We start from the raw sequence: 27,669 nt of genomic DNA, 5'->3' as shown, positions 1-27,669 counted from the left end.
TGGGGTCCAGGAAGATAGTGTGCTTGGTACTTTTTACAGCCTTCACTTATTTTCATCCCCAGTTTGCCAACAGAGGCTGTCCTCTCTCTGGGACTGGGCCAAGGGGGGCCGGGGTTGGGGGGGATTGGAGAAAAGGGTACAGTCTTATGGGGTGAAGATCTTTGCTGACTTTAGATGTCTGAAGCAGCAGGTGTTTGGAGCTGAGTGTTGTGAGGTATTTTCACAAAGATGATGGTTTGGGTGGTAATTGAAGCTGTAGAAGTACATGTTACGGAGGATACAGTATCGTATTCATAAAACATCACCCATTAACACCTTAGCACAAATGATGGTAGCTACACCTCACTGATAAGCATGTGAATAAGGATGAATAATTTATGGAGGTGATGTGTGTTGGGAGTGTTGGGTGGAAGCTGCCCTAAGAAATTTGAATTATGGGACGTCCCTGGCAGTCCAGTGGTTAAGAATCCGCGCTTCCAATGCAAGGGGCGCGGGTTCGATCCCTGGTCGGGGAGCTAAGATCCCGCGTGCTGTGTGGCGCGGACATAAAAAAAAAAAAAAAAAAGATATTTGAATTAAAGAGCTGTAAGGTAATTTAGAGATTATCTATGCCAATCTGTACATTTTGAAGGAACTGAGTAAAAACGAGAGAAATGACAGCTCTGTAGGATCTGGGTGGACAAACGCTTCTGAGTCCAGGCAGTCCGTAAATAGGACAATGGGAAACAGAAACATAGGGGAAATTTTGTGCTTCTATGGAAAACTGCATTGTCTGGAGTCTAGACTGGATGAGGTCCAGGTTAGCTGATTCTGATTCTAAGGAGCTGCTTTACAACTCTGTAAGCCGTAGATAACCAATAACAATGCTGTTGACTAAAAAAATATACTCACCACCTAAACGTTGGGAGTTATGTTTTATTTGGTGGGAATTTTTTGGACTTCAAGCCCAGGAGGCAGCATCTCATGTAACCCTGAGAAAACTGCTCCGAGGAGGAGGCGAGGGGAGAGCTAGGATATAGCAGTTTTGCAACAAAGGGCAAGTAGTAGGAACAAAAGGTTACTGTTAATAAAAGAAAACTAGGTATCTCAGGTTAAGGAATGTAGCGCTTTTCTATGTATGGGAAGATGCAAGAGTCTGGGCTCACTGAAATCATTCCTTTGATATGCACCTCAGCTATCTGGGGCGAGTATCTTGTGTTTTCACAACCTGAGTCTCCTCAGGGCTCACTGCAGGGAGTGGCTGCAATCTGATGGCTGCTAGATGGCAGATATTCTTTGTTTCCTTCCTGAGTTCCCTCAGGGCTCACCAGTTCACTGTTGGAGGGCTGCAATCACTGATGATTATGACATCTTTGTTTACTGATATGGCAGGCAATATTCTATTTATCAATGCAAAATAATTCTTGTCTATATACATGTAAATTCTGCCATGAAGGTTCAGCTGACCTGTCTCCCCCAGTTTTGCCTCCAATGGCATGTTTATTTCAAGATTCCTGAGCTTTGTTTTTGTTTTTTTGTTTTCAAGATTCCTGAGCTTTGGATTCTCCTTTGTACTGGCTGTAACACCTCCCCATTCTCCTCATGAATGAATTAAACACAATCTTTAATGTGTTCATTTTTATATCTGCAGGAGAGTCATGACTGTTACCCTTGCTTCACAATTATCCTTTAACAAAAGGACAAAAGGACGGTGGGGAATATGGGCAGCTCCCAGGTCCTGGCCAGCTCCCTCCAGAAGATTATTTCCAGATGGGGAAGTCAGTCAGTGTTACCAGATCTTCAGCTTTTCAAGGAAAGCTGAAAATTTTTCAGCCTTTTTTTTTTTGTAAATGTGTGAAAGCTCTTTATTTTTAAATATTGACAACTGAAAAAAAAAAAGGCAAAAAAAATAAAAAATCTGTGTGTCCCCAAGGAAACTCACCAGTGGCCCTGTTAGGGGAACGATGGACTGAAACTGCCCTCCCTGACCAGGCAAGAGAGTAACCACTTGCACGAGTTATCTCACGACAGGAGGTCCTGGTAAGGAACGAAGACCTAACAAGCTACCACCAACCAGAAGAATTCGGGAAAGGTCAAAAGGAGAGAGACTCCAGTCCATGTGTCCTACCAACCTCCCAGAATCCTTCTCGCTGGAATCCATCCTGGCTGAGCCACGCGCGGGCCACCAGGAAGGACCCTGAGTCAGAATGATTGGCCGGAGACAACCCGGAAACTCACCCCATCACCATAAAACCCAAGACTGCGAGCCACGCGGCAGAGCAGTTCTTCTGGGTCCCCTTACCCTGCTAGTCTCCGCCCGGGGGTGCCCCTTCCCAATAAAGTCTCTTGCTTTGTCAGCACGTGTGTCTCCTTGGACAATTCATTTCCAAACGTTAGACAAGAGCCCACCCTCGGGCCTTGGAAGGGGTCCCCCTTCCTTCAATAGCCCCACCCGGCCTTTGGAAACCTGGACCCAAGGGGGACCACATGCTGACCTGAAGCAGACCCAGGGCTCCCAAATCTATTTGCTCATCCTGATGGCAAACCAGTGACAAAGCTATCACTCCATCTTACAGGACAGCTGCAAAGTAGCCAGGTACAGAAATGAATGGCAGCGGCAGGACCAGACCCAGCTTTGCTACCCAGCGCTGTTTTCCCTCCAACTGGGAACAGTGAGAGCCGCAGGAGGAAAGGACAGGTGGTTGCCCTTCACAGTTTTGCCCAGGGCCAGCACGAACCTGAGCCTGTGAGGTCCTCAAGTTTCCAAAAAATGTCAGCCTGGAGATCCTTTCCCAGAGCGGGATGGGGGGATTTTCAAAGAAGCTTCAAAACCCTCAGTCTTCTCCAAATGATTTTTTTTTTTTTTTCAGTGCCAACTAAAGAAATACTCCTAGGTTCTTTAAGCCTAATTTTTAGATTCTTTCTCAAAGACAGTCCTAATCTAATGATTGTAAATCAAAATGGAAACAAATCCATGGATGAACTATTTGGAAAACTGGCAGGATCGTAGGGTGGATAAAAAAGCCTCTGCACTTTTGAGTTCCCCTAATGAGTTTCATGATCAGAGCGCATAACGTGTTCATTCATTCATTCGTTAAAAAAGTTACTGCCTTCCCACCAAATATGCCTAACACTGCACTAGAGTCTACTTGGTATATCAAATACGTATGTAACCGAACAGGACCCTATGGGGTCTTCCCAGGACAGGCCTCCCCCATATCCTCTGCTTTAGCTCCTCTCTGAAGGACCTAGTAACAGTACTTGATGCACATTTCCTGAGTTGTTTGGCAGATGTGAAAACCCCCCACCAAACGGAAGATGTTAACTGCTTGATGACCGTGAGCAAATAGCCCCAGGCCTCCTGGAGCCCAAGGACTGATAATGTTAACCCCTGTGACACCGCCCTGTTACCTCACCATCAGCCAATCAGAGAATTTTGCACGAGCTGATCACATACCCTGCGACCCCCTCTCACCTGGCTTTTAAAAATGCTTCTTTGCCGAAACCCTTCAGGGAGCTCAGGGGTTTTTAGGGCATGAGCCACCCATCTCCTTGCATTGCCCTGCAATAAATCTTTCTCTGCTCCAAACTCCCGAGGTTTCAGTTTGTTTGGCCTCACGGTGCCTAGGGCACAGGAACTTGTGCTAACACATATAAGACTCTCTCTGCCCCATTTCATTCACTCATGTAAATGTGATGGGCAAGATCCTGAGTTAGGCCCATGACAAACTATTATCTGCATTTTACAGTCAAGGAAAGCAAAGTGAGCTACCCAAAGCTGCACAGCTTCTAAGTGGCAAAACATCTTTTAAGTCCAGAGGGCTAAACCTGGATCACATGGGTTTTGTGGGGTCATAACCAGATACTTTCAAATAAAAACAAACCAAATAAAAGCAGAGCATATGAACTGGTAACCACTGATAAAAATAAAACAAACCTGTCCACAACCCTGGTTCAATTGCCTTCAATGAGTATTGCAACGTTTTCTATTCAGTTCAATTCAGCTGAACTTTCATGACACTTTAAACATGGAAGGTGGTGTTTAAACTGGACTTTGCAGGATCAGTAGGAGTTCGCCACACCGTGAAGGGAGAGAACAGGGGAAGGACATTCCGGGCAGGGAAAACAGACAGACACAGGGCGAAGAAGAAGCTTGGCTGGACAAACAGCTGAGGTCAGTCACGCAGGCCCGTAGAGCATGTTAGGGTGCTTGGACCTCATCCCACTAGAAACAGGAGCCACTGAAGGGCTTGAAGCAAAACAGCAACATCAGATTTGCGTTTGGAAGGATCACTCTGACCACACTGTGTGGAGAGGATCAGAAGGGGACAGAACTGGAAGCAGGGAGACCAGCAGGCTCTGGGGAGTCACCTAAGCAAGACATGATAGTGGCTGGGAAGAGTGAAGGCAGAGAAGGAGACTGGTGTGAAAGATACTGAGGAATCAAGGATGCTTCCAAGGTTTCTGGCTTGGGAACCTGGCTGGTTGGTGGTACCATTGTCCAAGGCATGGACTGAAGGAAGAGGAGCAGATTTACTAGGTGAAGAATATGAGTTAACTTTTGGGTGTATCAACTGGAGGTGCCTGGGGAACGTCCAAGTGGAAATATCCAAAAAGCAGAAAGATATTTGACTAATAAGCCTATGAAAAAGGGCAGTATAATTGGTAACCAAAGAAATATAAGTATAAATGACAATAAGCTATTTCCTGCCTATCATATTAGTAAATAATAATAATAATAATTATTATTATTATTATTATACAGAATCTGCACAGATCAGTGATATGGTAATCCTCTATACTGCTGGGAGGGTGAGGTGGTGGTATATAAAATGAAATGAAGAGCACTTTGGGAATACGTACGAAAATAACACTGCAAGGGATTTACCTTAGGGAAATAATCTTGAATGGAGGCAAAGAATTAAATTTTGCTTCAAAGACGTTTATCGTTGCATTGTTCATAGTTGTAGAAAATTGGAAATATCAGCCAACCGTCAAGGCTTGGATGAATGACTGTGATAAAATTCCATTCTACTATTCAAAATAAGGTTTTTGAAGAGTACTAAATGGAAAAATACTCAAATATATCATTAAATTGGAAAAAAAAAAAGCAAGTTAAAACTTCACATGATCCCATTTTTATTTTTAAAAATGTTTTAAAAAGTGACAGGAGGGAGGTAATCAAAATGTCATCTCTGGTTCTCCCCAGGCGTTGGGATTACAGGCGTTTTAAGTATTTGTTTGATTTTGCTTCTCTTTATTTTATAAGCTTTCTGTAATGTTTGACTTTTATAATAATAAAACTAATAAATACGATAATAGCAACAAAATTAAATTGTAAAAAGCTGTCATAGCTATTTTAAAGAGCATTGCCAGAACATGATGGTATTTAAACACTGATGCCAGCGTGGACCAGGTAAACTGAAAACGGAAGGACAAGCCTGGAGTACGAGGGCAGGGTTCATCATTCGGTTGAAACTGTAAACAATTTTTTGCTGTTATGTTTATACATTCGTGTATTTTCTATGACAAGGCTCTCATCAAAAGTTGTTCCTCAGATAAGCATCAAGTATTGATGCCCAAGAGTAAGTAAAAATTCTTTTAATAAGGAAAGAAACACGTATGGTTGGAGATAAGCAGAAGCTTCTGGAAATATGGTTTTCTTCACAAGTATTCTAGGAAGACCGTCTTCAAATATTAGAATATTATTGGTTTCAATATTTTGTGGGGAGAGCAGCCTAATACTTTCTTCAATAGATATCTCCCTTCTGTGGCAGGTTATATATGAAACAGATAAAAGCAAGATACTCCATGGGGGCAGGAAGCGGTGAGGGGGGTAGAGGGTCTGGGGCTCTGCTAGCCTGTTGTCCACCTTCTAGCCTTACAATCAGCCGCGAATGCATCTGTATGGGGTCCCTAGTCTTCTCAGAGGTAGTTGGAAGAACCCTTCAGAGCAATAGGGTAAAAAAGCTATGCTCCCTGGAAAGGTAGAACTAGGCTGAAGACTGGGAGGAAAGTGTGCTGATTGTGAACTGCCCAGACTGGGGACGAGTGGTCCAGGAAGGCTTCACCTCCAGCTGTAGGCAGTGAGAGACGGGACACAGGGGAGGAGAATTCAGTTCTTTCCCAGGACCCACTTCAGCCCTGAAACACAGAGCTTTTCAAAGAGCTACTCTACCAGTTTGAAAGCCGTGCTGTCACTTGCAGAACGAACCAGCTAGATTTAGAATCGAGCTGAGATACCAATCACAGGCACACATGCGCACAACTAAAATATGTGTCTATTGTCTCCTACTTAGGCACGTAAGGGGTGAGAAAATTTATAGGTTGTAGCTCCAGAGGGGTGGAGGGGAGCCTATTCCTAAAGAGCTAGAAATATGACAAAATCCCTAATGAAGATTTTGCAAACATTTCCCTTCCTCCCCCTGCCCGTTCCCCCCACCAATAATAATCCCATTGTGGCAACATTAAAAATGGCTAAGAGAAATCACAGCAGTGGTTACAGCTGTCCCAGAAGCATCCCATAGCCCAGGCTTCCTCCCACCCATAGTGGAAATAGTGTCACTGAACCTGGCTTTGGGTCTCCTCGATCAACGTGCAGCAAAGCCAATCTACTGACACCAGGTTGTGGTGAAGGAAAGTACAGCGTTTATTGCAGGGCCGAGCAAGGAAAAGAGGCAACGCATGCTCAAAAGACCCAAACTCCCTGATGGTTTTCAGCAAAGGGTTTTTAAAGGCAACATTTTGGGTGAGGGTTGCAGCTTGTGGTCTCTCTTCTGATTGGTTGTTGGTGGTGTTTTGAGAATCTTAATCATTAAACTTCTGGTTCCAACTAGTCTGGGGTCTATGTTTTTGTGGTCAGCATGTAGTCAGCATCATCCACCTGGGTGGTGGTCTCAGTTTTTGCAGAACAACTCAAAGATATGTGTCAGATGGTTACGTACATCCCTTGAGGGGGAGCTAGGACTCTGTTTTATCACTGAACTATTGCTTAAGCTCTCATTACTTTTCTTGCTTAACTGCTTTTCCTTTGTTCCTGCATTGCCTCACTTCCCTAATTAGTAACTGCTTGGATCTGCTCTTCGGAACTCAGGGAAAGCCTAGGAGACCAAAGCCTTTTTCTACAAACAAGAAATGGGACATGGAGCGACTTTGGTACCAGGGAGGGCCCTGCAGGGTCCTGCTTGGTTCCAATAACAATGTCCATTCCTCCCATTGCACAGAAGCACAAGCACACGCATACCACCACCAGTGGCATCACCACCACACATGTGGAGTCCACCCATCACCTGTGGATGCTTCTCTCACCGCTTCTTTCCTGCCTTGAAGATGTTGTGCACCATCCCAACTTTGGATGAAATATGATACCCGTCTGGCTACTGCTAGACCGAAGTCTGTAGCTAAGACCTTCCAAAGAAGGAAGAAAAGAAAGAGAGCACCAGGGCATCCTTCCAAACATTTATTTAACAGCTTCTCTGGCTCTCTCATGTTCCTCCAGAGACTTCAGAAAAAGAAAAATTTCCTGGAGTTTCTAATTGCCTTTATTTTTATTATGAGGAGGCATATGCTTTAATTGCATCATTAAAATCTTTCACTTTGTTAATTATACAATATCGTGAATATTCACATAAAAATCTTTTTATGGACAGAAGTTTTCACTTTTCTTGGGTGGTACCTAGAAGTGGAATAGCTAGATCATATAATTAACTTTAGGAGCGAGTGTTCTATAAATGCCAATTAGGTCATGTTGATTGTGTTATTCAGATCTGCCATATCATGATTACTGTGATAGGAAGGAAGATGCATAGAGGGGCCCTATGATCTCCACTCCCTGGTGTTACTTCCATGATTAAATTATGTTACGTGACAAAGAGGCTTTCATAGATGCAATTGTAGAAGACCAAAATATGCCACCCCAGAATATGCCTCCTTGTCATAAGGATGATTTTGAACTGATTATTTTGAGAAACAGAAGACACAGGAGAAGCTCTGAAACTAAAGTAGAAGTTACCCTTTTACAAGAGGAGTTTACATTTACAAAGGAAATCTCTGTTTGTAAGAGTTTCTCCTTCTCTGTACCTGGAAGAGAAAGATGACTAGATCACAAGAGACTCTTATCAATGGATAAGGTACCAGCTTAAGTCTGCATAACTAGTCTTACTTTTATTTACCTTACTTTTCCTGATCACTCCCATAACTGGCCTCCCCCACACCCTTCTTTCTCTGTTTTTAGCTGAAGACGACGATATTTAAGCCTGAATTCTAAGCCCATTCCTTGAGGATTACTCATTTCTCTGGTTATCTCTCCCAAGAGCTATACATGTAATAAACTTTAGTTTGTTTTTCTCTTCTTAATCTGTATTTTATTATAGTAACCCCAGAACTTAGAAGGCTAAGGGGAAGATATTTTTCCTCCCCTACACAATTAAAATGACTTATCAGTTGACCTTAAGATTAGGGAGGCTATCCCAGTGGACGTGCTCCATTTACATGAACTCTTTAAAATCAGACAGTTTTCCCTGGCTAGTAGCGGAAGAGGAAGTCAGAGAGACTTCAAGTGTGAGGAAGAGGTGCTGGCTTTGAAGATGGAGGGGCCCAGGTGGCAAGGGAAGCAGGTAGCTTCTAGTTGCTGAGAGTGGCCTTGATTAACAGCCAGCAAAGAAACAGGGACCACAGTCCTACAGCTTCAAGTAACTGAATTATGCCAACAATCTGAACGACCCTAGAAGTGACTTTCCCCAGAGGCTACAGAGCCCAGAGTGGCTGACACCTTGATTTTGGCCTTGTGAGACACTTGGGAGAGAACCCATTTAAGACCACCCTGACTTGTGACTTACAAAACTATGTTGTTTTAAGCCACCTCTTTGTGAAAATTTGTTATGCAGCAAGAGAAAACTAATACATGTACTAACTTTTTGTTCCAATTGTTTTATCACTTATTCTCTCCAGGATTGTAGATTTGCCTATTTATCTTTAGTTATGACAGTTTTTGCTTCATGTATTTTGATGCTCTAAGGTTCACATACATGTAAGATAGTTATGCCTTCCTGACTGATTGACCCTTTTGTTGTTATAAAATTTCTACTTCATCTCTGATAATACTCCTTGTTTGGAAATCTTCCTTGTCTGGTATTAACATAACCACACCAGGTCTCTTCTCTCCAAGAAGATATAACAATGCTTAATGTGTGTGCACCTGACAACAGAGTGTCAAACCACATGAGGCAAAAACTGATAGAACTGCAAGGACAAATAGATTAATGCACTATTATACTTGCAGACTTCGGTGCCCCTCTGCATATACTGAACAGATCTACCAGGCAGACAATCAGTCAGGACATAGTTGAACTCAAAAACACCATCAATCAACTGGATATAATTGACATCTATAGGATACTTCATCTGACAACAGCAGAATACACATTCTTTTCAAGGTTGTGTAGGACATTCACCAGGTAGACCACATTCTGGGACATTAAACTCACCTTCACAAATTTAAAAGACTAGAAATCTTACAATGCATACTCTTAGATCACAGTGGAATTAAAATAGAAAGATAGCTGGAAAAATCCCTAAATACATGGAGATTAAACAACATAGTTCCAAATAACACAAGGGTCAAAGAAGAAATCTCAAGAGAAATTTTAAAGTGCTTTGAACTAAATTGAATTGAAAATATAATTCATCAAAATTTATGAGATACAGTGAAAGCAGTGCTGAGAGGGAAATGTATAGCATTGAATGCACATAATAGAAAAGAAGAGGAAGAGTCACATGGTGACCGAGTTGGGGAAATGGTGGCTGTAGGAGCGAGCAGGCTTGGGGTGGAGGGGGCAGCACAGAGGAAGCATTTATGACCTTCTACTGTGAGGTGAAACAAATAAAGAAGAGAGATTCAGTTCTAAAGTCCAAAACTGAGATAGAAAGATTGACTTGTCCTGGTTCCTCCTACTTCAACTTGAACCCTGATGTTCTTCAGATAGATCCTGAAGTGACAGATGAAGAAATAAGAAAGTAGTTTCAGCAGTTATTCATATTGGAGCATCCTGACAAAAAAGAGGGTGATGCTGATGGAGCACAAAACCCTTTTGAAGCTGTGGACAATGTTTACAAGTTGCTACTGGATCAGGAACAAAAGACGAGGGCCCTGGATGTAATTCAGGCAGGAAAATAATACCTAGAACACACTGTGAAAGATTAAAAAGGGCAACTAAAGAAGGAAGGAAAACCTACAAATGTGGAGGAGGAGGATCTCAAGCTGTTCAAACAAGCAGTGTACAAACAGACCATAAAACACTATGCTGAGCTGGAAATTAAAAAGAAAGAGAGAGAAACCAAAGAGATGCATGAAAGGAAATGAATAAGGGAAGAAGAGATTGCAGCTCAAGAAAATGGGGTTTTTTTATTTTTTTTATTTTTTTTATTTTTGGCTGTGTTGGGTCTTCGTTTCTGTGCGAGGGCTTTCTCTAGTTGCAGCGAGTGGGAGCCACTCTTCATCGCGGTGCGCAGACCTCTCACTCTTCATCGCGGTGCGCGGGCCTCTCACTATCGCGGCCTCTCTTGTTGTGGAGCACAGGCTCCAGACGCGCAGGCTCAGTAGTTATGGCTCGCTCAGTAGTTGTGGCTCCCGGGCCTAGTTGCTCTGCGGCATGTGGGATCTTCCCAGACCAGGGCTTGAACCCGTGTCCCCTACATTGGCAGGCAGATTCTCAACCACTGCGCCACCAGGGAAGCCCAAGAAAATGGTTTTTAAAAATCATTTTTTTCTCTTTTTTTCTTCACATTGGATAATTTCTATTGATATGTCTGGAAATTTATGACCTTTTTGTCTGAAGTTGCCAATTTGCTATTAAGTCCACCCAGTAAATCTTTAATTTCAGATACTATAAATTTCAATTCTAGAATGCCCATTTGGTTCTTTTTTAGTTTCTAGTTTTTCCTTGAGATTTCACCATCTCTACATTCATTATGTCCATCTCTTTCTTTAAATTCTTGGACATTTTAATAATAGCCATTTTAAAGTCCTAGTGTTTGAATTACCACATCTGAGTCATCTTCTGGTGGGTTTCTATTGACTTCTGTTTTAATGGGTCACATTTTTCTGCTTCTTCACATGTCCAGTGATTCGTGATAGTATCCTTGACATTGTGAATGAATCCTTGTAAAGCATCTGTTATATTGTTTTCCTTTAAAGAATGTTGAATTTTGTTCCGACTGTTAATATACTGGAAACTTAGTTTGATGTTGTTGAGACCTGCTTTTGGGCTTTGTTATAGTGGGTTTAGAGTGGCCCTTACCCTAGGGCATGGTTCTCACATGTAAGCAGTGGTCTTCCTATTGTCTTAACAGGATACCCAGGGTGTTCACTAAGATGTCTCCATTGTGACTCAGCCAGAATTCCTGTATCTGCTAAGACTGTGTGACCTCTAGTATCTTTGTTATGTCTTAACCCTGTAGCAGTTATGCTAGGCTAGACCTTGTGGAGTTTCTCCCTGGGCTCATTAAACCTATCCCATGTCTGGGAATCTGGAGGGAATCCTCAGAAATCATCCTCTTTCTAGGTAGCTCCTTTAATTTTGGTACCCTGCACTGAAATTTACAGATGCTTTAGCAGCTCCCAAATTTAGCTCTCTGACTCCTCAGCTCAAGAGACTATCATTCTCTGCCTGGGGCTGACCATCCTATGCCATAGTTGCAAAATTGTCCCCAGATCAAGAGATGGGGTAAATGTAGGACTCAACTCATGCTTCCCTCTCTCAGGGATCACAGTTATTTGCTGCCTATTGCCTGAAAACAGGCATCTCATATACTTTGTTCAGCTTTATAGTCTTGGCAGGAGGGAAACTCTGATTCCAATTACTCCATCATAGCTGGAAGCAGACGTTGATTCCAGAAAGCCAAAAAAAAAAAGAAGAAAAAAAGAAATTATGGTGCTTTTCCATCTATTTTCAGCTGATTCTTCAGTAAATTTAATGTAAGGTAGAGATACCCCTTTCTCAACTCATCAAACTAACCTTCATTTGCCTGAAATTCCAGAATACATTTTCTTAAGTGCTTCTTCCAATTTTTTTTTTCAAATGGATAGCTTCACCTTGAATTATTTAAAGTCTCACTGGAATGCCTAAATGAAACAGAAACTGAGCTGTTGCTGGCAGGTGGCAGCTGGTAAGTAACGTAGTGCTTCAAATCATCATCCATCAGATAACATTTGAAGAACTGAATTTAAAGGCTTATGAAAGTGAATCGCATAGACAAGTGTGGGCTGCCTAAAAATTGCGTCTACTCTAGTTCTGATGGTAATGGCCAAGACTTCCCTACCAGGTCACTGATGCAACTCACAATCAGGTGTGGTAAAAAAAAAACCCCAAAACTCATGTTTTGGTTGTGATTCCAGTTCCCCTCTTCTTTTGCTGTTTTGTTCTGCAATCTGTATTGGTCTATTTTCCAGGCTAATTTTTTTCCCTTGGGCCAATTCTGCTCTTTTATAGATACTCAGGGCTGGTGAATAATTGCAAAGAATTCTGTTGCTCTGCCAATTCTCCAAGTTAAATGTTTATCAATTTTATTGACTACACCGTTGTCTCTTCCTAATTATGTACAAATGTATTAGGTTTTATGATGCTAATTCTGCAGCACGATTCTCTTTCCTCTGTTGCTATGGTGAAAAAGATTTGTCTAAGCCTCTTGATTATTGGTGGGAAAGACCACCTTTAAAGTGGGTTTCTTACTCAACAATTTTGCTTACCTTATGATTTTTTGGGGGGGTCTTACTATGTCATATCTTCACTCCTGGCTGAGCAGCTGAAGTGAAAAACTATTGTCATGGAACCCTTATTTCTGCATCATATATAGACTTTAGCATAATGATAAATATATAGGCAACCAGTCCAGGAGGTCAGGAAGGACGTTAGGAAATGGATATCTGTGCAAAAGAAAAACTCTGCAGATTATCAGTACTAACCCCCAAAACTATAGCATAAAAAAGTATGATTAAAACACTGAAACAAATACAACCTGATCCAGAGTGGATATCACTTAACCTTCTGATTCTCAGTTTCCTTATCTGTGAAATGGGCTAATAATCCTTGCATCAAAGGATGGTTATGAAGACCAGATAAGATCATATACATACAGTGCCTAACACTGGCTGGCCCACAGAAGGTGCTTACAAAATATTTATTTCCTTTTTCCCTCCAACACATGTTCACAATCGACAAATAAACTTTTTCTTAACCACTGTTATCAACCGTATTCCTTGTCAGATGAATGAATCCTCTGAAATTACACAGATATTTGTAACCGATTAAGAAACGGTACAGTTTAATCTCTTGAGAACACATTATCCCCAAATGAGCATAAAATGAGCAGAAATTTTAGGGATGAAATATGGGCGGGGAAGGAGCTTCCTTCCAAAAAGTCAGTATTATGATCAACAGAAGTAATCCATTCTGAAATATTTACTGTCTGGTTTGAGGTTTTATGCAAAGGGAAAGAAGAGATAGACATTATTAATGATTGAATCACCATTTTTCCCCCAGTAGGTTTTAAGACACTATAAACATAAAATTTCCCATGCTTAAATGTTTTATTGTTATGTTTAATTACAGTACATTTCTACTCTCAAAAATGTTATTAATTTCCTCTGAGCAAATTTTCTGTCCTTGATCTTGCCTTAGAGCTTCAGAGCCAAATTTCCATTTTCTCTCTGGACATACCTGATCTTGCAGAGGCCTTTCAAATGAAACATATACCTAGTTGACCTAAATATCCCCGCCCCCATCTATTCTCCCTCTTTGTAGACCCTGTATTATGGGCACTACCAAGCACACGATTGCTGAAGCTGGAAACCTCAGAGTTCTCTTTCACTGCTTCTTTCCCCTCAGCCTCTATTTTCAGATGGCTACCATGTCTGATACATTAAAATATCTTTAACTTATAAATATTTTCCATTACGAAGTTGATAGGACCATATCAGAGAATAATTAAAAAATAGAAAAAGAAAATTAACTGTCTACATTTCTACTACCTTAATGCTACCATTCTGATCATTTCAGCATATTTCCTTCCAGTCTTTTTCCTTGCATTTCTGTTTGGTTCTCTCATTTTAGTTTTCCTCTTTCCTTTTTTGAGTATTTTCTTACTTTCTGGTACTACAAAATGCTTCAGGTTCATCTCATATTTTCTCTGCCCCAGAATCAATCATTTATCTAAATTACACGGGTTCCTTGTGTTGGAGAATCTGTTCACAGGGTGTTGTTTTTCTTTCAAATGTTGCTGTAATCATGGTCATACTTTGGCGTGGCAGGTGGTTCCCATCTGGAATCTAAGCTATGCTCAGTGCTTGAGTTTAGCCATCTCTGGGCACATCTGGCAGAGTGATAGGGTAGGCAACCAGCAGTCTGCTAAGGACTGGGTGCCTCCTGGGAAAGAACTCATGCTAAGGAAAGGAGTCAGGCAGACAAATGTGGACAGAGGTGACGTGCTCTTCATCTGAGGGAGAGAGAAGTGATTCTGCGTCATAAATGGAAGCAATCATGCATTTTAAATTTCTTTTGACTCCAATTTGCAGGTGAAAGCATGGGAAAAACTGATGAAAACAAAAGAACTGGTTACTAAAAACCCTAGTGTTTTAATGAACAGGTTAAAAAAAAAATCCTAATGTGATTTATTTATAATGTGTGTGTTCTTTATCTCACTTTGTAAAGTCCTTTACCTCCCTCCCACCTCCCACTTCCATGGTGCACTCTGGACTTTGTCATCACCCCGAACTACTCTTCTCTGAAATGACAAACTCATGCCATCCATCCCTGATCGCAACCTCAGGACCCTGGCGCAAGCTCATTTAATTTCTCCATAACAATACCATCCCTCCAGCTCTTCTCTTGCCAATATCCACAACTCCGTGCATACCTGTTCTGTTGCACTCTCCTAAGAGCCACCCCCCAACCCCAGCATCATGTGAAATCAAATGCCCATCTTCTCTGTGTCTTCACCCAAGTGCTGAGCACTGTTGGAAAAATTCCCATAACCAAGCAGCCTGGAGCCACTACAAATTCGTGGTCACTTGCCTCAGCTTGTCCTCTCCCAGCCCTGTGGCGATTCTATGTTTCACAAATCAGCTCTCAATCCCATTTCTTTCTTTCTTTTTTTTTTGGGCGTGCAGTGTGACATGCGGGCTCTTAGTTCCCCAACCAGGGATCGAACCCGTGCCTGCTGCAGTGGAAGCGTGGAGTCTTAACCACTGGACCACCAGGGACATCCCTGAAGATACTCCCATTTCTGATCACAATTTTTATTCTTGTTGGATTTTTTTAATGAGCAATTATGTTACGTTTTTTAAAATTGTGTGAATATAAATATGGTACATTCATTTCAAGATACAGCTCAGGGATCATACTGGGTAGAACATATTTCCTTTCATCTCCAAGTTGAGTTCAGTACTTCTCCTCCGGACACCCATGATATCCTGCTTAAATCTCTTATGATACGTATCGCACAGCGCTTGTAACTTGTTTTCCTTGCTGGCCTGGGAGGTAGTTTCCACCTCATTTTCCCAGACTTCTCCACCGTGGAGAAGGGCGCCATCAACTTGTCCGGTCACAACAGCCAGAAACCTCAGGCATCACTGACACTCCCCCTTTCCATGCCTACACTTTCACTTCCCAGCTGTCCTCAAGTCCTGTCTAGCCAACCTGCAAATCACATCTCAAAATGTTCCACTTCCTTCCCGACTGCATTTTCATTCTAGATCAACATCTCTCCCCTAGTCCACTACAGTGCTGCTTCCTAATTGGTCTCCTGCGGCCACTCTTTCTGATCACAGCAATTTAAGTTTCCCACTCTTCTCAAAACCCTTCCTCACCTCTTCCCCTTCCCACCCTCCCGACCCCCTGGCAGAGGAAACAAAGAAACTAGAGAAAATGGAATAATAGCCAAAGTTTACTGTGTGCCAGGCCCTGTCCTAAGCACTTTACATGTATTATTCCACTTAGTTATCACAGCAACCCTCCAAGGTACTTGGTAAACTTAAGACACTGAGAAGAGAAATCCCCTGGCCAGGGTCACACAGTTAGGAAGGGTTAAGGCAGCCTGGCTAAGGAGCCGGGACCTTTAACATTTCTGTGTTAATAGAAGTTGTCAGATAGGATCAGCCTGTCTTGTTTGCCACTGTCCTTAGGAACTAGCCAGCGTAGATGCTCAATAACTCTTTGGTGAGTGAATGGTCCAGGTGAGGTCAATAAGGAATTGAGCTGGAGTAGAATGGAAAGAAAGGGATGAATTTTACCCTGAAGAGATAGGCCCTACACAAAGAGGCAACTGGATGGAGGTGGGGAAAAGAGAGTTAAAGGAGACCTGAGGTTTTGGGATAGGGTAGGTAGGAGACCAGTGGTTGGTACCATCTGTAGAAATAGGAGTGATGCCTCGGGAGACGCAGGGGCAAGGTGATTAAGAATTTGGGAAACTTGGAAAACAGCAAAATGAGAAATGTCTCCAAGAATCAGTTGAGAAGAAAATGATGATGATGGTGATGATGATGACAAACGTAAGTAACAGGCACAGTTACAAATGCTTTATGTGTACAAACTCATTTAATTCTCCCCCCAAATCCATGCAACAAGTGCTGCTATGTCCCATTTTACAGATGGGGAAATGGAGAAGTTAAGATACATACTTTCCTGAGGTCATGTACCTGGTACGTGGCAGATGTGAGATTCAAATTTAGGCAGTCTGACTCTAGAACTGCAGATTGGTATGTCTGGTGGTGGTCATTGCCTTGAGGTGAGAGACAGGGCCTTGGGGTAGATGAGATCATGCAGAGGAGAGGACAGAGGGTTGGGAGGGGGGACAGGGCAGAGGAGCTTATGGGAGCCTGTCTGTAGTTCTGTGATGCAGAAAGTACTCACTGAGAGAGAAATGATGGCGGCAGAGCCAGGGCAACCGAGGTGAACCTGGCCGGGGACCAGGGGCGGTGGCAGCCAGATGCAGAGAAGGTAACACTGGTTTCTCCTCCTTCTGCTGAAGATATTCTCAGCTGTGTGGTCCTGTGTCCAGGCTCCAAGATGGAGCTGTATCATGGGTCTTGCATCTGGAGACAAGGCCACTGAATTTAATGGCACAGTGGGGGAAGACACATTTAATATCAGAATCAGACTCACCTAAGCTGGGTCATCCTGTGAGAGACTAACAGATTCTCCTGCTTCCCTTGGGTAGGGAGATTCTGATTTCATTCATTTGGGGATAAGCCTGGATAACTACATTTAAAAATTATTGTGACAGATGATTCTGATGTAAGTGGTTCTTGGGCTTTATTCTCAGAAATATTAGCTTATTGTCAATGTACTTCTCAGATCATGGTTCCTAGAGGAAACATGAAAGTATGGGACTTGAGATAGATAAGTTCTGATAGAGCTGAAAGGAGAGATATGTTTTCTTGCTTGCCTGGTTGGGACAGCCTAGCATGGCTCTGACACATTCCCCTGATCCAGCGTAGCCTCTGGGACAAGAACTTGTAATTTTTAGAATTTGGGGAGAAAAGCATTTCAAGGAAACGTGGATGAGAAAGCAATGCCCAGGTGACTAAAGATTGGCTGAAGTGTTTTCTCCCCTGCCCTTCGTTTGCAGAAGAAAGTATGAAACTAGCGATGAAGCAACCAAAAGATGTGGATGACACACTGGCAAGGGTGAAAGATGAAAAGTGTCCTGTTCAAAATGCAGTGCAAGCCTAGACGAGTGGCTTCTTTAAGCAAAAACCCAACAAGATTCTCTTCCCAAACTCAAAGCTTTTCAAGCGGTGAGGTAGGGACCTTTCTGAGGCTGAGCAGAAAGAGGTTGAGGACCTCGTCCAGAAGTTTGGTTACAACGTTTACCTCAGTGACCAGATGCCCCTCGATCGAACCATCCCAGACACGCGAGATCCCAGGTAAGAAGGACAAAGGTGGGCTTCCTGGGGACCTCAGTTTAATTTGAAGACAAGGTTTGGGAGTAGAAAAGTCAAGGGTTGGAAAGAAGGTTGGGGGAGTGGGAAATTGGTGGGGAAGGGGCTCAGGGCGTAGAAAGTTCTGGAAGGGTGACAGAGCAGAGTTCTTGGCTCTAATCCATTTTATGATGGCAGCTCAGAGAAGATAACTGACGGATTTAAGTATTTACAGCCCCTCAGAGATGAGCAGAGATGTCAGAGAAACACAGATCCTTGAGAATTCTGATAGGATGGGTCTAACTCATAATTTTACAGATGAGGAAACAGGCTGAGAGAGAGAAAGAACTTGGGCAAGTTGCAGGGAAGTTAACAGCGCTACTCTTCCCACTGGTGTTTTCCCCACATTCTCTGCTTGGATCCCTCTTTGTTATTAATTTTAACCGAAAGAATCTTCCCTCTCTCCTTCTGTTTCCCCCTTCCTATTGTTTTTTTCTCTTTCTGCCTCTCCTACCCTCCTTGATAAGTTTTAAAAATAACATCTTTTGAAAATATAATTCACATACCATATAATTCATTAAAGTGTACAATTTAATGGATTTTAATTTATTCATCACCATAATCAATTTTAAAACATTTTCACCTCTTCAAAAAGAAACCCCTCCCCCACTAACAGCCACTCCCCATCTGCCCATGATTAGCTCATCGCTAGGCAAGTGATGATCTGCTTTTTGTCCCTATGGATTCGCCTATTCTGGACATTTCATATAAATGGACTCATATAATATGGGGTCTTCTGTGACTGGCTTTTTGCACGTAGCATAATGTTTTCAAGTGTCATTCATGTTATAGCGTTTACCACTACTTCATTACTTTTATTGTAAAATAATATTTTGTTTTACGGTTATACCACATTTTCTTCATCTATTCACTAGTTGATGGACATATGGATTGTATCCACTTTTTGACTATTATGAATAATGCTGCTATGAATTTACGTACAAGTTTTTGTGTGGACATATGTCTTCATTTATCTTGGTTATACCCTAGGAGTAGAATTGCTGGGCCATATGATAACTCTATATTTAAACTTTCAAGGAACTGCCAGACTGTTTTCCAAAGTGACTGCATCATTTTACATTCCCTCCAAGCAACATATGAGAGCCCTGATTTTTCCACATCCTTACCAACATTTGTTATTACTTGTTTTTTGATCATAGCCATCCTAGTGGGTGTGAAGTCTTATATCATTGTGGTTTTGATTTAAATTTCCTTGTTGTCTAATGATGCTGAACATCTTTTCATGTGTTTATGGGCCATTTGTATATCTTCCTTGGAGAAATGTCCGTTCAGAGACTTTCTACTTTTAAAAATAGATTTATTTGTCTTTATTTATTGAGTTGCAAGGTTTTTTTTTTTTATAAATTCTATATATATACATAAGATTATATCATCTGCAAATACTTCTTCTGTTCCAACATGATGCCTTTTATTTCATATTCTTGCCTAATTGCCTGGCTAGAACCTCCAGTACAATGTTGAATAGAAGTGGCGAAACAATAGGCCATTATTGTTTTGTTCCTCATTGTAGAGGGAAAGTATTTTATACTTCACCATTAAGTATGATGTTAGCTGTAGGTTTTGTAGATGTCCTTTATGGGAAATTCCATTCTATTCCTAGTTTGTTTAGTCTTTTCTTTTTGTTTTTATCATGAAGGGGCGTTAAATTTTGTCAAATGCTGTTTCTGTGTCTGTTGAAATAATCATGTGGGTTTTGTCCATTGTCTATTAACATGGTGTTTTACATAAATTGATGTTAGGATGTCAAACAAACCTCAAATTCTTGGCATAAATTCCACTTAAGCATGGCATATAATTGTTTTTACAGTTGCTGGATTTGGTTTGCTAGTATTTTGTTGAGGATTTTTGTGTCTCTAGTCATAAGGGACATTGGTTTGTAGCTTTCCTTCCTTTTGATATTTTTGTCTGGTTTTGTATCTGGGTAAGACTTGTCTCATAGAATGAGTAGGGAAGTGTTTCCTCCTCTTTTATATTTTAGAAAAGTTTGTGAAGGATTTCTATTAATTATTCTTTAAATACTCAGTAGAATTCACCACTGAAGCCATCTGGGCCTGACCTTTTTTGATGGGTAATTTTTGATTACTAATTTAATCTTTTTGCTTGAAGTCGTCTAGGCAGATTTCTGTTTATTTTGTGTCAGTTTTGATAATATATGTCTTTCTAGGAATTTGTCAATTTCATCTCAGTTTTCTAATTTGTTGGCAGATAGTTGTTTATGGTACTCCCTTGTAATCTATGTTTTTTTTAAATAAATTTATTTATTTATTTTTGGCTATGTTGGATCTTCATTGCTGAGCACGGGCTTTCTCTCGTTGTGGCGAGCGGGGGCTTCTTTTGTTGCAGAGCATGGGGTCTAGGCGTGTGGGCTTCAGTAGTTGTGGCACACATGCTCAGTAGTTGTGGCTTGTGGGCTGCAGAGCGCAGGCTCAGTAGTTGTGGCGCACAGGCTTAGTTGCTCCGCAGCATGTGGGATCTTCCAGGACCAGGGCTCGAACCCGTGTCACCTGCACTGGCAGGTGGATTCTTAACCACTGAGCCACCAGGGAAGTCCCCCTTGTAATCTTTTAAAAAAATTATTTCTGTAAGGTCACTTTTATCCCTGATTTTAGTAATTTAAGAATTATTTATTATTTTCTTGATCAGTCTAGTTAAATTTATAACTTTTTTTGATGTTTTCAAAGAACCAACTTTTTATTAACTTTCTGTATCATTATATCTGTTCTCTATTTTCTACTTTCATCCCTATCATTTCCTTCCTTCTGCTTGCTTTGGATTAGTTTGTTCTTTCTTTTCTATTTTCTTAAGGTGGAAGGCTAGATTATTGCTTTAAATTTTCTTCTTTTTAATATAGGTATTTACAGCTAAAAACTTCCTTCTAAGCTCTTCTTTAGCTGTATTCCATTAATTTTGGTATATTGTGTTTTGACTTTCAGTCATCTTAAGATGTTTTCTAATTTCCCTTGTGATTTTTTCTTTGACCCAATGGCTATTTAGGAATGTGTTGTTTAATTTCCACATATTTGTGAATTTCTAATTTTTTTCTTTTTTCATCTCTAATGCCACTCCACTGTGATCAGAGAATCACACTTGGTATGAATTTAATCTTTTTAAATTTACTGAGGCTTATTTTATGCCCTAGCATACAGCTGCTCCTGGAGAATGTTGCACGTACAGTTCAAAGTATTCTGCTGTTGTTGTGTAGTGTTAATATAGATGTCGTTAGGTCTAGTTGGTTTGCAGTGTTGTTTAAGGCTTACATTTCCTTCTGCTTAGTTGTTGTATCTATTATTGCAAGTGGGGTATTGAAAACTCCAATGATTACTGTTGAATTGTCTGTTACTCCCTTCAATCTGTCAGTTTTTGTTCCATGTATTTTGGGACTCTGTTGCTAGGAATATATGTTTATAATTTTTATGTCTTCCTGATGGATTGATTATTTTATCATTACAAAATCTCTCTCTTTATAAATAGTAACATTTTTATTTTACCATCTATTTTGTCTGATATTACTATAACCACTCTAGCTTTCTTATGGTTGCTGTTTGCATGATATATCCTTTGTTTTCAACCTATTTGTATCTTTTGATCTAAAAGTGTGTTTCCTAAAGACAGCATATAGTTGGATCTTTGTTTTTCCAAATATAATCTGACAGTATCTACCTTTTGATTGTGTTGTTTAATTCATTCACAATTGATGTTTTTATTAATATAGTTGGATTTACGTCTATTTTTGTTTTCTAATGTCTTGTGTGTTTTTCCTCTATTCCTCCTTTACTGCTTGTTTTTCACATTAAGTGAATATTTTCTAATGTAACAGTATAATTCTTTTAACAATTTTTCAATATATTCTTATAGTTGTTTTCTTAATGCTTGGTGTAACTTAACTTAATGATAAGTTAACATACATCTTAACTTATCAGAGTCTATTTAGACTTATTCCAATGAGATATAGGAAGGTTACTCCTATATAGCTCTATTCCCTCTTCCTCCCTTTTTCTATTATTTTTACACATATTCCATATATGTATGGTACAAACCCCCAAATATACTGTTATAATTACACAATTACCTTTAGTGGTGCTCTTTGTTTTTGTGTGTGTGTGTGTGTATTTGAATTACCATCTGAGATCACTTGCTTTTAACCAAAAGACTCACAGACTTAGAGAACGAACTTATGGTCACCAGGGGGGAAGGGTGGGGGGAAGGGATAGTTAGGGAGTTTGGGATTGACATGTACACACTGCTACATTTAAAATGGATAATCAACAAGGACCAACTGTATAGCATAGGGGACTCTGCTCAATATTCAGTAACAATGTAAATGGGAAAAGAATTTGAAAAAGAATAGATACATGTATATGTATAACTGAATCAGTTTGCTGTACACCTGAAACTAACACATTGTTAATCAACTATACTCCAATATAAAATAAAAAGCTTAAAAAATGTTAAAATAATAAAAGAAACAAAGCAAGTGTTAAAAAAAAGAACATCGTATTTCTTTTAAGGTGGTCTGCTACCAACAAATTCTCTCAATGTTTGTTGATCTGCCAATGTCTTTATTTCACCTTCATATTTGAAAGATATGAGATGCTCTGTTGATAGTCTTTTTTTCTTTTGACAATTTCAGTATGTTGTCCCACTGCCTTCTGTTTTTATTGTTTTTGATGAGATGTCAACTGTTAATATTTTTTGGAGTCCCCTTGTATGTGGTGAGTCATTTTTCTCTGGCTGCTTTCAAGATTTTATCTTTGGCTTTTAGTATTTTGACTATGATGTGTCTGGGTGTGTACCTCTGCATTTATCCTACTTATTTTGGAACCTAGCTCAATTTCATAATTTAGGTCTTTAGGTGTGCAGATGATATGCTGAGATCAGTGGGTAATTGAAGCTGCTTTGCACTTAATTCTGGAGCATTAAGTTTTAATTCCATAGAGATTAACTCATGAACCTGCTTGTTAGAAAGTCTTAGTGTGGATACAAACTATATATGACTCAAGTATCCACCTATACTTGAATAACATGAGTCACATCTCATGCTTATAAACCAAATAAATACTCTTCCTTCATGCTGACCATAAAAAAATTCGTGTGGCTCAGACATATGGATTCCAGAGATAAAACATCCTGGGAACCACCACACTTTGAAAACTATAGGAAGACCACTCCTTGGACTTTCTTTGAGAAAGAAATAATTTAGTGATTCAGAGCTATCTCATAGAATTATAAAGTAATATAAGGATAGACCTTCTATGCCTGCTAAGCATGACCCCAAAGTGGTGGTCATCATTAGGTTTCCCCAGCTTTCTGGATGGTTGTCTGATACCAGAAAGATGCCAGCCCTGGCAGTCTTCATGTTGTCATGTCCTCTCGTTACTTTTCAGGGACCAGAGAAAAACGACTCAGGGGAATCAGTAAATTTTATTGAGCTTAGGTAGCTATTAAATACCAACCAAACAATCAAACATATGGAAAGGCAGATCTTCAATAGTTAACCTCTAATAAGGAGTTCACCAAAATGCCATGGGGCCAGGACCAGTTACAAAATTTGCAGGACCCAATGAAAAATGAAAATGTGGGGCCCTTTGTTCAAAAATTGTTAAGAATTTCAAGACGGTGACAGCAGAGTATTAGCCAAGTTAATTCACCAATTCATTTTTTTTTTGGAACTGCAGGAGCCACATTTTTTGCCTCTCTCTCTCTCTCTCTTTTTTTTGGGTGGCTGCCCTGCGAGGCATGCGGCATCTTAGTTCCCCAACCAGGGATCAAACCCGTGCCCTTTGCAGTGGAAGCATGGCGTCTTAACACTGGACAGCCAGGGAAGTCCCCTGCCTCTCTTGATATAAAGTGAGGAAGAGAACGTGGGGTGTGGCTAAGCGTTGTGAAAGCATTTAGGAAGTAGCCAAGAAAATATTCAAAAGGATGCATGGAAGACTGGGCGGAGGAAGAAACATCTGAAGGTAGCTGATCGGATTATGTGGATTAGAGGTAAGAGAAGCTGAGCAGGGTTTTAATCAGTTTCCAGTTTAGCGTAATTACCAATTCTTACTCTCAGTTAGATGCATATTTATTATATAACCAGTCTGTAGTAGACATTAAGAATGACCACTGAGCCTGAAAGAATTTAAAGTTCATCTCTCAGGCTCCTCTGCTTTAAATATTGATGATCCCCAGGCTTTAGCTGAAGGCGTCTATCTGCATGTAACTTGAGTGATTTTATCCAGCTCTTATGAAGTCAACCACCATGTACACGGTGATGACTCCCAAATTCACATGTCTCCAATCCGGATTGTTCAGACTCAATGTGGCCAAACTTAAATGTACCAATTTCTTTTTCTCCTCTCATGTGAATGGTGTTATTGTTCAAGTGATGATTATAACAACAAGAACAGCTATAACCACAAAGGTGGTAGCAATAGCAGCTAACATTTATTGAACACTTCTTCCATTCTGAGCATTTTATGTACATTATGGCATGTGACCCTCATAATAATACTATTGTAAGATAATAGAAATATATATTGGTCTCTGTTCCCAGTTCCTGGCACAGAGCTCGTGAAACCATTGTAAATTCCTAAGTGATAAGAATACTAGGAGCATCTTTTGTTCTATTGAGGTGACTCTGGGTGAGCTCCTGTATGGGGGCTGGTCACCAGAAAGACCAAGTCATGCTTAGAAGCTTGGAATTTTCAGCCTCACCTTCCATCTTCCAGAAAGGGGAGAGTGTTGAACAATCGAATTAATATTTGATCATGCTGGTATGAGGAAGCCTCCATAAAATCTCAGTAGTATGGGATTCAGGGAGCTTCCAGGCTGGTGAGCACATCCACACTGGGAGGGTGATGTACCCCAGCTCTGTGGGGACAGAAGCTCCTGTGGTCAGGACCCTCCCAGATCTTCTCTATTTATGCCTTCATCTGACTGTTGAACTGTATCCTTTATTCCGTTCTTTGCGGTTGGCATCTGAAGTGGGGAGCAGTCTTGTCGGACTGGGCCCTTGCCATGTGGAATCTGATTATCACCAGGTAGATACTGTCAGAATTGAATGAAATTGTAGGACACCCAGCTGGTATCACAGAGAATTGCTTGGTGTGGGAAAAACTCCCACACCTTTGGTGACCAGAAGAGTCAAAAATGAAGTGTTCTGTGTGATAATAATGTAATACAGGAGACACACAAAAGGGAGCCACAGAAACCCGCACATACACTCCTGGTCACTGAAGTTTTCATTGTGAATAGCGCTGTAAGTAGAGAGAAAGAGACACACAAGAAGTTTTCTTCTTTACAAGTGCCAAGACAATTTAATGGCGGAAAGAATGGTGTTGGGACAATTGGGCATCTACATGCAAAAAGATGAAGTGGGTGCTTAAATCACATCAGACATAAATATTAACTCAGAATGGTCATAGATGTAAGAGATAAAATTATAAAACTCTGAGAAGAAAACGTGAGTAAATCTTGAAGATCAGGTGTTAGGCAATGATTTTTAGATATGACACCAAAAGTCTAAGTGATAAAAGAGATGATTGAAAAGTTGGACTTCATCAAAACTGAAATTTTTTTCTTGCTGCAGATAATATCAAGAAAGTGAAAAGACAGCTCTCTGAGTGGGATAAAACATTTGCAAACCATATACCCGATAAGGTACTTGAATCTAGAATATATAAGTAACTCTTACATCTTAATAATAAAAAGACAAATAACCAAATTAAAAATGAATAAAGTCCTTAGATATTGCTCCAGAGAAGATATACAAATAGCCAACAAGCACAGGGAAAGATGGTCACATCATTAGTTATTAGGGAAATGGAAATTAAAACCATGGTGAGATAATACTTCACACCTACTGGGAAGGCTATCATCACAATGGGGTAATGACAAATATTGTCCAGGATGTGGAGAAATTGAAACCAACATTTATTGCTGGTGGTAATGCAAAATGGTGCAGCCACTTTGGAAAACAGTACAGCAGTTCATCAAATTGTTAAATATAGGGTTACCACGTGACTTAGCAATTTCGCTCTTAGGTGTGTATGTTAGTAAAATGAAAACATATGCCAACACAAAAGCTTGCTCAAAAATTTTCATAGTGGCATTAATAACAGCCAAAAAGTAGAAACATCCTAAATGTCCAACAATGGATGAATGGATAAACATGTGGCATACCCATACAATGGAATATTATTTGACAATAGAAAGAAATGAAGTACTGATATACGTTACATTGATGAACTTTGAAAACATTAAGCTAGGTGAACACAAAAGACCACATATCGTATGTTTCCATGTAAATGAAAAGTCCAGAATAGGCAATTCTATAGAGATAGAAAGTAGATTAGTAATTGCCTATGGCTGAGGGGGGATGGGGTTGGGGAGAAATAAAGAGTAACTGCTAATAAGTATGGACTTTCTTTTCAGTGTGATGAAAATGTTCTAAAATTAGATAGTGATGATGGTTGCTCAACTCTGTGAATATTAAAAACAAAGAATTGTACATTTTTATTTTATTTTATTTTTTCCCTCTGGAGAGCTTTTAAAAAATTTTTTACTGGGGTATAGTTGATTTACAGTCCTGTGTTAGTTTCAGGTGTCCAGCACAGTGACTCAGTTATACATATACATAGATCCACTCTTTTTTAGGTTATTTTCCCATATAGGTCTTTATAGAGTATTGAGAAGAGTTCCCTGTGCTATACAGTAGGTCCTCATTAGTTATCTATTTTATATATAGTAGTGTGTATGTGTCAATCCCAATCTTCCAATTTATCCCTCCCCCATACACTTTTAAATGGGTGAATTTTATTGTATGTGAAATATATCTTGATGAAGATGTTAAAAAAAGAAGAGTAGGTCAGTGCCTAGCATACGGTAAAGCATTTAATAAATATAAACTCTGACACTTAAAAAATGTGTTAAGCACACGTCTCTGGACAGTTGGCCACCTCTCTTTAGTGGTGAAGGAAAGGATTGTGTCAAAAATGACGGAAGGTCTGAGAACATGGAGAAAGGGTGGTGGCAATGGCAGAAGGAGGCCCTCTGGCAAGGACAATAATTTGGGGACAGGGAAGAATAGGAATTCTTTGTGGGACACGTTGAATGTTCAAGTGGAAACGTCTACTGAAGGTTAATCAAAAAGAAATGAATTTTATCCCCATAACAAGAGAATTTTGGACAAACAAATACAAAATCTTCTTGCTACTGTGATAAGCAACTGAGAGTTCCCCTCCCTAATGAGTTTGGGGGTTGGTGAGTTGATTGATAGATTATAACATCATATGTAGAGAAGAGGGACTTTGGAGAGTAATGTTTAAGTAATTAAAAAGAGTAATATGGTTATAAAAAATCTCTTAGAGGTGTCTTCAGAAGAGATATCCTTCACAACTCCCATCTCTCAGTGTCATTCTCATATTCGTGGATGAAGCTCTGTCTGTTATACAAAGAGCCATCACCAGCATCATCAACCGGACGTCCTCTCAATTGTTGAAGGAGATCATCTTAGTGGACGGTTTTAGCTCAAATGGTGAGCAACCTGATGAAGGAATAGTAGTAAAAATGACCATTTATGGACTGTGCTAGGCTGAAAGGGGTTTTAGAGTTTAGGACAAGAAGTTGGACTTCTCATGGAGGGAAAAGAAAGGGATCATTTGTTGAGGGATCATTTTGTGCTGGGTACATTAATCTTCCCAAGTCAAGAC

The 27,669-nt window shown here is 40.4% G+C and overlaps 1 protein-coding gene and 1 pseudogene across 1 annotated transcript in view; both read left to right on the top strand.

Moving 5' to 3' along the window:
• Positions 1-7,120: 7,120 nt before the first annotated feature.
• LOC133101773 (dnaJ homolog subfamily C member 8-like) lies at positions 7,121-11,935 on the top strand (annotated as a pseudogene).
• Positions 11,936-12,104: 169 nt separating this feature from the next.
• Positions 12,105-27,669, top strand: part of GALNT8 (polypeptide N-acetylgalactosaminyltransferase 8) — a 118,559-nt gene continuing 102,994 nt past the window's right edge. The window contains 3 exon segments of the mRNA XM_061206694.1: positions 12,105-12,144; positions 17,602-17,899; positions 27,328-27,494. Of these exon segments, the coding sequence (XP_061062677.1) occupies positions 12,105-12,144; positions 17,602-17,899; positions 27,328-27,494 (505 nt within the window).

This window comes from Eubalaena glacialis, chromosome 11 (genome assembly GCF_028564815.1).
Source record: "Eubalaena glacialis isolate mEubGla1 chromosome 11, mEubGla1.1.hap2.+ XY, whole genome shotgun sequence".
Lineage (NCBI taxonomy): Eukaryota > Metazoa > Chordata > Mammalia > Artiodactyla > Balaenidae > Eubalaena > Eubalaena glacialis.
The sequence above is the reverse complement of the archived record's forward strand: the minus strand, read 5'-3'. Positions and strand labels throughout refer to the sequence as shown.